This window comes from Neoarius graeffei, chromosome 1 (assembly GCF_027579695.1).
Source record: "Neoarius graeffei isolate fNeoGra1 chromosome 1, fNeoGra1.pri, whole genome shotgun sequence".
Classification (NCBI taxonomy): domain Eukaryota; kingdom Metazoa; phylum Chordata; class Actinopteri; order Siluriformes; family Ariidae; genus Neoarius; species Neoarius graeffei.
In genome coordinates this window covers 1,050,742-1,061,067 of record NC_083569.1, presented here as the reverse complement: position 1 = coordinate 1,061,067, position 10,326 = coordinate 1,050,742, and the positions used below count along the sequence as shown (strand labels likewise).

Below are 10,326 nucleotides of genomic sequence, written 5' to 3'. Positions count from 1 at the left end.
TCATCTGTGCATTTTTACACAGAGAGAGGAGGAGACAGAGACAAGAAGACACAGAATAAGAGTGACCCTTTATTATAAAAAGTCTGTAACCACGGCAACACAAGAGCTGTTGCCATGGTTACGCTGAACCGGATTAGCTACAGGAGTACATCATTATAAACCATAAATCCTACAATCAGCAGCTCGACTTTAACCACATCAGCCAATCACGGTTTGAGTTTTTATTACATCATCACAGTAAGTACTCTTCATTGTCAATATGTAGACACGCATCCCAAATAAAGATTATTCCACGTACCACATTCTGAACAAGACACATTAGCTTTTGTTCACTACTTAGGCAGCCTCCTGAAGTGCCCTTGAAGATTAAATATTAAGTAATAACTAATTAATTTGCTACTCGTGTAATTAAAACCACAAGGGACTGACTTTTGCCACTGCGCACTACTGATGATTAAAACGAACACTGATTTGGGACTGGACCGCCAGCACTAAAAATTAAATAAATATTTACAAAATGCCATATTTCAGTGTCCTGGTCCTGCTGCTTAAAACTCTAACCCCAGCTAACCCTTCACCGTGTCACAACAGAGTCAAATACAAATATAACGGAACTGATTTGGGATAATAAAAGCTGTAATACGACGTAAAAAGAAAGCAAACAAACAAAATCTGAAATAAATGAAACGAAACAAAAATGGTCAGCAAATCAAAATAAGATTTAATGATCAGAATTGTCAATCTCAAAAACACAAACAAAAGATCAAAAGGCCTTGTTTTATGATTAGTACTGAGGGGTGAAAAAAATACAAGTGAAGTCACATAAAACATCAAAGTAAAGAAAAGAAAGAAGCAAACAAAAAAAAATTTGGATGTTGTAATGAAAAAAGAGGGGAACTACATCGTGCTGTAAATTTTCCAGGGGAATTTTCCTCGTCTTTGGTCCTTCTTACTTTCACTGTCGCTCATTATTCTTTTAAACTTAGAGGACTGCTGAAACAAACACACACACTTTCCACTTCACAGGCTCAATCAGGGAAAGTGCCTCAAAAAAACAGGGGGGAATTTAAAAAAAAAAAAAAAGAAGAAATCAAATGCTATAACACTGTACTCAGACCAGATGGGGAATCAGTGATTTGAGAATGCCTACAACATCCTATAATAAAAATAAAAAAATAATAATAATCACACTCATGGGAGTTACAGCGAGACAGAATGGCTGAATTTAACGGATAAACTGAGGTGGTGTTCATGTTACAAATCAACAGATTTATTAAATAAAAAAAATAATAATAATCATCCCACCCCCACATGAATCTAGTACTTTTTTCTGAAATTAACCCCGCCCACATATACACAATCAGACTCCACCCCTTTCAATGTCAATGTTTTCGCTGCAGTTCCGCATATAGACAGCAGAGGGCGCCGACAACAGCACACACAGGTCCATTACCATGCTTAACAGGACCAAACCGGGTTCGGATCCAACACAGCTATCAGAATCAACTCTGATCCGATACCGAGGTCTGCACTGCAACCCAGCCGTGACCTCTGCATGTGTGTGTGTGTGTGTCTAACAATAATACACACAGCAAGCACTGAAAACTACACAAACTGGTTAATACAAATATATATGAAGAAAAACAAAGAGAAATACAGGTAGTCGCGTACCAAAACACAATCTCGCTCGTAACCTGCAGTTTGAAAAAAAGAGAAGAAAACATGAGAAAGGTCACTGATGGGGTGTTAAGTGACTTCAACCCCGCTTGCAAGAAAGAAAAAAATTTAAATTCCTACCAAGGCTAAGCCAAGTGAAAGTATATTACAAAAGGAAAAAAAATGCTTGCTAGCATGACTGAATTTTTTTTTTTTAGCAAGACTGCCCGTTCTGTGTAACTTTTTACACTTTAGTCACAGCCTTAGATGTAAAAATGGGGAGACAGGATGGAGAGACCGGTGTGTAAAATGGACTAAACACACAGGGAGGGGTATGTGGCAATAATCAGTTAAACGATACATCACGATATTGAAGTGATCGACTTTATAGCAGTTGTTATGAGTACAGTGATGTAGTGATGGGAGGTGTGTGTGAGGATGGTGTGTGTGTGTAGCAGATGAAACTACAAAACGGTGGTTTTCCGAGCGATGTCCATCTACTTGTGCGTCTTGCTGGTTTTGAAGGACACCTGCAGGATCTTGTCCCCCAGTCTGTAGCCGTTGAGGCTAGCGATGGCCACGGCCGCCTCCTCGTAGTTGGTCATGGTGACGAAGCCGAAGCCTTTACACTTGTTGGTGTTGAAGTCTCGGATCACTTTGACATTGGTGACGGCGCCGAACGGACCAAACATCTGCCACAGGATTCCCTCGTCTGCATCTGGACCCAGATTATAGATGAAGATGCACCACCCAGCCTGTGTGCCCCCGCTCACATTCGCCCCGGACAGACTACTCATGTGGTCCACGCCCATTGGGGAGAATCTAAAACACACAGTTATTCTTCACAATCATCTCAGCAGGATCATCATTTCCACAACAATACATTAATAGACTAGACTGGACTGGACTGACCTCCCCCCCAGGCAGGCAACTTTTTTTCCCCCCTAAAATTAAAAATTCCTGGCTTTATGAAGTTTCAATGCAACAGAAAAGTCACACAGTTTAAAAATATATAAATCTAACTCTAACCTTTCAGTCACGTTAGAAAAAGAACACCACACTGTACTGCTCTCAGCCAATCAGATCACACCGTTTTGTGTGTGTACCTGAATCTCTGGGCCTGGTGGTGTACAGGTCCTCCGAAGCGGCGAGACTGTGAGTGATAGACCTGAGGGATGATCTGTGTGCTTTTGATCTGATTGGGATTGGCAGCAAATTTGACAGTGATGGGTTCGGCCGCACCAGGAGGTTTCTGTCCGTTCAGCTCTTTAATGGCGTCTTCCGCCTCGGAGCGCTTGTCAAAGCGTATAAACGCAACGCCACGGGAAAGACCTGACAGGAACAGGAAGGGTCGTAACAAAGCACTAATGAGAAGCGGTAGATAAAGTAGATAAGTCAGAGTTTCCTGCTCACCCGAAGCCTGATCGACCAGCACGCGCGAGTTGATGATACGCCCGTAGCGTGTGAACATGTCCTCTACGTCCTTCTGCGTCATGGTCTTAGGAAGGCCACTGATGTACAGATTGGCGTCTTTGATGGAGTCTGAGCTCGGCCGTGCGTACGACACCTGCGGCGGGGGAGGGGGACAGCATACGCACTTTCAAAACGAATCAGACTGACAAGACAGAGGGGTTCAGAAACACTCAGGCACGTGTTAATCATCAATAACACAACAGTGAGACGGGACATTTGGGCCGGACCGGTCCCATTCAGACAGCTGCGTTAAAGTCACGTCTCACTATAAACCAACAGGAATGCAGCACATCACTCTTACTAAAACCAGTTATTTACTTCATACACAGGCCAGCATGACATTAACCTCTTATTGGACCTCATCACAGAAGTGTGATTTGTAACAATTCTTTGACTTAATTAGCATTGATAACATTAATTTATGCATCAAAATTATGATAAAGTAAAAAATTCTGCACTCATTAACTCGATGCTTAATTCACAATTATGAAGGCTTAATGAACACAAATAGATGAATGGTGATCATTCGTTAAGAGCATAACGAGCTATTAACATCCATCTCTTAAGCCTGGAATATACCTGCTTTCAAATAGGCACGTCTGCGCGAGACGGCGGCTGCACCGCACCCTGTGCAGCTCATCGGAGGCCAGCGAGAGCACGGCGCCACGTCCACAAACTAGTGTCATGTTTTATGTACTGTGCTAATTATCGAGTAGCAGTTAATGGTTAATGTGTGAAGGCTAAAAACCGCTCATGTAGCCTTCCGAGGTCCGCTTTGTGAACCACTCTTCTGGATTTTTCTAGATACTTTTGAATGTAAGGTCAGAGTTTCCAATTCCAGAAATAAATCACGACAACAGAGGAAAAACAGCTCGTCTAACGTTTTGCAGTCCGACTTGCATGCCATTTTTAGTCCTCCGGGTGTCATCGAGTTTGAAGAGGGAAAAAAGCCTTGTGTCAAGTATAACCCAGGCCTTAATGTGGAGTGTTAGAGAGAAAATTCAACAAATCAAACACGCAGCTTTAATGAAAAGAATGAAAGCAACAGATAAACCAACGGGTAAAAGGCCACGCGTGATGTAAAGTATGTAGTGATGTAATATTACCTTGATGGTTTTAGACTGTAGCCTCAGGCCATTCAGAGTACTGATTGCTCTTTCTGCATCACTAGGGTTTACATAGTTAACAAAGCCGTACCCTAAACTGTGGCCTGGAGAAAACAACACAAAGCAAAACAATAAAAACAACCAAAACAAACCAAACAAAAAAACAAAACAAACAAACAAACCTTACGGATAGAAAGAAACAAATCATTAAAATATCAGAAATTAATTAACCATATTGCAGGGGGAAAAAAAACAAGACAAACCTTGAGGAAAATAATTAAAATTGAGCTGAAAACCACTAAACCAGTCACAGAGTTATTAATGGTTCTTTACTGTACATGAGAGTACCATATTTTCCGGACTTATCGGTGTGTGTGTGTGGGGGGGGGGGTGTGAGTGAGAGAGAGATTTATATACAGGTATAAAAACATGTATACGGACCGGCGATTTTATCTCGGATGAGCTTCGCACTCTCCACCTCGCCGATACTGCTGAAGAGACTCCGCAGCTCCTCCTGAGACATGTTCTGTGGAAGATAGTTCACGATCAGGTTCGTCTTGGCATCTTTCGGCTCGTCCACCATGTGATCCTCGTAACCGTTCGACATGTCGTACACCTCCTGAGAAAGAGAGAGAGAAAAAAAAAAAGAGAGGTCATGATTTACTGGTGGCAGTCACTGCTAACGCCACATTTACATATGGAAGTCATTTAAAAATGTGTGCATCATGTTTGGTCTTTAAATCTTTATTAAAAAGTGGGAAAAATTTAGTTTGAAATAAATTACAAAATAAACTTAAAGCTCCATAACGAGTGATCCATATACAGAAACGGAAGGAAAAAAAAAATTGTAGCTTAGTCAGGTATTCATGTTTATGGTTTACGAATATGCAAATTTTCCAGTTGCATCAGATTCAGTATTTAGAATCTGACCAATCGGAGATGCTCAGTTTAAGAAGCTCCGCCCCAACACTTCCTGACGCAGAAAATAAAATCCGTAAACGTGGCTGACACTCTGATCTCAAACCTGCCGCTTGACGAACGCTGACCTCTCTGTCCACACGCATTTCCTAAAAACATTCAGTCCGAACGTGTCATCACGGGTGCGCACCTGCCGCTGACGTTCTCAGCACAGAATTGAGGAAACCTGCGTTTAAATGTTGCAGCGCCGTGTCTCACACGTACACGGATAACGAACGTCGCTTCGGTGCTCGCTGGTTTCATAGCTCTGATGAAAGAACGGTATCAAGAGCCGTTGTCATGGTTATATTTACCTAGCTAGCATTAATTCATTAACACGTGAGCCACCTCTTCACCACAAAAGGCTATTATTTAAAAATCCAAGCAGCGAATGACAACATGCATCAGCTTGTGCCGTAAAGACGTGCGGGAGGGAAAAAAAAACATGTCTCTCTCTCACACACACGCGCATCATCAGGAGGTCATGTCCCTAAGATACAGAGTCTACTCACTTTTAAGTATCTAACGTGTCCCCTTCTGACTGCCATGAAGAGCCGTCACAGATCCCGACTCTGATCTGAAGACACCAGAAAAAAAAAAATACACGCTGATCAAAAAAATAAGTGGGGGGAAAAAAGGGAGGACACGAAAAAGGCCTCAGGTTGGTAGAAAGTAAAGAGAATGAAATAAAAACCAAACTAAATGAAAAGGGGAAAGATAAAAGATGAGCCAGCTTCTGATATTACCTGTGGAAAGAACATAAAAGCCGTGAGGCAGGAGAGCTTCAGCGGGTACTGTTAACACCTCACTTCGACTACTCTCTAACACACACACACTGTTAAGGCTATACACACACACTTCTCTGTACGCATGTGTATGTATCGCAGGTGTGTGTGTGAGAGAGAGAGAGAGATATCCAACACAACCTAAAGCTCATCAGGTTTATAGAGGGATATTACTGACATCACCCGAAACCGGAAGTAAACAGACCCTGCGCTATATTGGAAGACCAACAAACTCGTGATTAGGGGGAAATAACGGCAGCGGTATGTGAACCCACGAGAATAAAATGGAGTGGCAAACGACTCAAACAAACAAATCTGAGCTGTTTTATTTATGATTTATTGGCCCAACAGTGGACTTGAAAGAAACCTGTGTGAGACTTGGCAAAAAACTGTGGCTATAATGGATAAGTCTGTGCATGATCTGTGGACATGGCAGATTATTTCAAAACCCTGAAGCCTGCTGAAATGTTGAGAAACTGACTCTGATTGATGGTTTTGTCCCTTGGCTGCGTTTATTACAGCCAGCCACTGACACATTTAGTGTGTCTAATGACTAGGGTGTTTCGTTAGAATTTCATGCACTTGGTTCATCAAACAACCTGCAATGGTAAACTTTTGTGCTGTGTTAGGGTGTTCTAACAAAGCTGATGGGAAAGGTGAAAAGAAGTCTTTATACAGAATACCAGCTGTGATTGAGACCCAAGGGGAGCAAACCAAGGAGCTTTCTGCCAGGAGACAGAGAGAGGATTTAGCTGCTTTATGCAGAGCGGATCTGAATACTTCAAGTCTATTTTGTTACTGGTAAGTCACTAGGCTAGAGTGTTGTAGAACATTTTTTAAAAATGTTTACTGAATAAAAACATCCTTAATTTTATCACATTTATGTTATATATTTCATTTCTTTCTTTTGTTTTAATTTTCCTCCCTCCATCCCTCTTTGGATTTTAAATATAGTTTTTCCCCCATGTCCAAATAATTCAAAGACATATAAATAAAAACTTCACTCTCGCTCGTAGTTTGCTTTACATTGTGAGTATGTATGTACTTGAGGTCTTCCAATATGGCGCCCTAACAAAAGGCGTGTTCACACGGCAACTTTTACTCCGGTGTAGCACCGGGGCTGCCCCGGTAGAGCGTTCACACGGTACAAAGTTATTAACCTGGGCCCGCCCATCCTAAGCGTGACGCAACATGAGGGCCTGTTCCGAGCTTAGTCTGGCCAGGCAGGCTATCTACAGCATTTCCAAGCTCCCGAAAAATCGGGAACCAATCAACTTTGAGCATCTCCAACGGCCCTGGGTAGAGGCGTGTTCAAGGCAGTGAAGTAGTAGAACTGCGACCGGAAGCCATAGATTGTTTACAGAATCTATGCCGGAAGCGCTTCATTCACATCACGAACATGGAGCAGCGGCAAGCCTTTGACACAGCGGTAGATGCTGTATTGAAAGCATTCAACGGGAAGTTCTCATTGAACACGGAGCAAAGAGCAGCCCTGGAGGTATTTATTGAAAGGAAGGACGTTTTCGCCTTGCTCCCGACCGGCTTCGGTAAGAGTTTAATCTACCAGTTAGCCCCGTCGCGTCGCATACGTCAGAGGAAAGAGTGATGTGATTGGTTTAAGCTTCGTCACAGCCTTTTCTGGCTTCGACCAGTAGCAAACTGAGGCATTTCAGGGAGGCGGGTCAACCACGGGCTCTGGGAAACGGTTTGGCTTAATAGCTTGGCCAGACCAAATGCTCGGAGAGCTTTGAAGTCGCGTTAGCCAGGCTACAAAGTTATACCGGTGCAGGCCCTGAAAGCTGCTTAAACCGGTGCAAATCTAACCCTGCTCGGGAGGTGGTTTAAGAAATTTACTCCGGAGTAAATGCTAGTTTGCGGGGCAGCACCGATATAAAATGGGACGTCTGAACGCTACAGGGGTAGACTCGCTACGCGTGACGAGAGTTGATTACATACAGGCATTGCATAATTTGCATCCTGGTATTTTGCGCTTCCAAAATGGCGAATATCAACAACAACAGAACTGCGTGTCTTCCAGTGTTGCCAGATTGGGCGGTTTTAAGTGCATTTTGGCGGATTTGAACATATTTTGAGCTGGAAAACGTCAGCAATATCTGGCAACACTGGTGTCTTCATCCACGTTGTTTTCCCGGCGCTTGGTGATACCATGACAACCGGGAAAAGGAAGTACATTTTCACGCATGCGCATATTTAATTTCCGCAAATGATAGTCTCATCTCATTATCTCTAGCCGCTTTATCCTTCTACAGGGTTGCAGGCAAGCTGGAGCCTATCCCAGCTGACTACGGGCGAAAGGCGGGGTACACCCTGGACAAGTCGCCAGGTCATCACAGGGCTGACACATAGACACAGACAACCATTCACACCTACGCTCAATTTAGAGTCACCAGTTAACCTAACCTGCATGTCTTTGGACTGTGGGGGAAACCGGAGCACCCAGAGGAAACCCACGTGGACACGGGGAGAACATGCAAACTCCGCACAGAAAGGCCCTCGCCGGCCCCGGGGCTCGAACCCAGGACCTTCTTGCTGTGAGGCGATAGCGCTAACCACTACACCACCGTGCCGCCGCAAATGATAGTAATAAAAGGAAATGATATCAAAACTTTATTACTATCAAAGGAAATGATAGTAATAAAGTTTTTGCTACTATTGCACAGTCGCAGAAACTGCCGTGTGACCGCAAGTGGGGCTGCACCGGTGCTAACACGCTTCTCTCTAGTAAGCAGGTCGTGACGTGTGAACGCTGCGCAAAATTTACACCGGTGTAAGATATATCGCAACAAAATACATCGGTGCAGCATCGATGCAAATACGTGCCGTGTGAACACCCCTATAAATCTCGCGGTACGGTGACGTCACGCGATAGGAACTCAATCACAAAAATATAATAAAAATAGTGCTCTTTAGAAAAAAACTACACACATTTGAAAAAAAAAAAAAAAAGTGTGTGAAATAAATCTGTCCTGAATGTTCATTCAAGGAGTTTTTGATCGTTTAAAAATAAAAAAATAAAGGAAAGGAAAAATGTTTGAGGCCCCACTGAAACCGGTTGTTATGCGCATGGATCGCGAGTGCTTTGACTTTTACACTGAAGTGAAGCGTTCCTAAACTAATGGCTCCCTACAGAGCAGAGCGACCCGAACACCACAAGCCCTCACTGCTCACTACAGAGTGCACAATAAATCCAACATGGCGCCGGGTTCTTCCTGTCCGAGCCGCCGCTGCTGCTAACGACACACGAACATGCTTGCTCGTTTTACAGCGCGTCAAAATCCACTTCATATGATAAATATACACACACATATTATATATTTTTAAAGTATTTATTAAAAATTCGACACTGATTTTAATTCGAAACCGAATTCTGCGTTCAGTGCTTCTTTTTTTCCCCCCTTTTTACGCGCGAGAAGGCCGCGCGCGCTCCTCTCAGGCCCGCGCCTCAGAAAACACCCGGTTAGCTACATGCTAACAAAACACGGCGGAATTTAAAACCAAACCAAACGACTCGTGATCGATTCTGGTCAGTTAGTGGCTCGTAGCTTACCGACTTCACGCCGAGTCCGAGTCTTTTCTCAAAAACAAACAAAAATAAAATCACCTTCTGCGTGCGTGACACAAAACCGCCTCCTCCACAAGGAATCTGGAACCGGAAAGCGCCGGCCACGCCCACCAGTGACACGTCCTTCTCGCCTGACGCTGATTGGCTAGAATTCACATCAATCTACGCGCTGTGTACAACGAGTCTTTTTAGAAATGATTCGACTCGTTTAGTTCACTAATGTGATTCATCTTGATTATTATTATTATAACCAGATCCATGCCTGTGTTACCTTCTGGCTCTCCCCTTTTAGTTATGCTGTCATAGTTAGCTGCTTGTACTCGGTGCAATATGTATACTATTCCTACTTATTCAGGTGACATTGGGCATACCTAACCACCTGTGTTTTCTTTCCCTCCCCCCCACCCCAAATCTGTCCCTCTGAGTTACATGGAGTCAACAGGAAATCTTTTGGTGGAGAGGGTGGAGACCTCGACTGGCTATCGTAGCCTGCAGGGAATCGGCCGTCAGACATTCTGTCGCATGTCCCAGACCCGGTGAAATGTAACTGAATTGTCTTGGCCAGCCCTAAGGGTCCCATCTGCATCTCATCATTGCTGAGGAGCGTGCTCCCATCACCCAATCAAGCATCCAGCCAGAGCAGGTCATGATATATTTTTTACCATATTAACATGCCGGGCGGCACGGTGGTGTAGTGGTTAGCGCTGTCGCCTCACAGCAAGAAGGTCCTGGGTTCGAGCCCCGGGGCCGGCGAGGGTCTTTCTGT

The 10,326-nt window shown here is 43.7% G+C and overlaps 1 protein-coding gene across 7 annotated transcripts; it reads right to left on the bottom strand.

Moving 5' to 3' along the window:
- Nucleotides 1-56: 56 nt before the first annotated feature.
- Nucleotides 57-9,660, bottom strand: elavl1a (ELAV like RNA binding protein 1a). 7 transcript variants are annotated; one of them, XM_060927497.1, is made up of 7 exons: nt 9,600-9,660; nt 5,705-5,769; nt 4,677-4,854; nt 4,236-4,339; nt 3,070-3,223; nt 2,763-2,988; nt 57-2,478 (listed from the first exon to the last, which is right to left on the bottom strand). In XM_060927497.1, the coding sequence occupies exons 2-7, from the start codon at nt 5,738-5,740 to the stop codon at nt 2,154-2,156; spliced, it is 1,023 nt and encodes a 340-aa protein (XP_060783480.1). In that variant the 5' UTR covers nt 5,741-5,769; nt 9,600-9,660; the 3' UTR covers nt 57-2,153. The 7 variants fall into 7 exon arrangements, with proteins under 7 accessions (XP_060783480.1, XP_060783462.1, XP_060783497.1 ...); XM_060927479.1 differs by having other exon boundaries at nt 2,763-3,223; XM_060927514.1 differs by lacking the exon at nt 5,705-5,769 and having other exon boundaries at nt 9,600-9,653.
- Nucleotides 9,661-10,326: the final 666 nt, after the last annotated feature.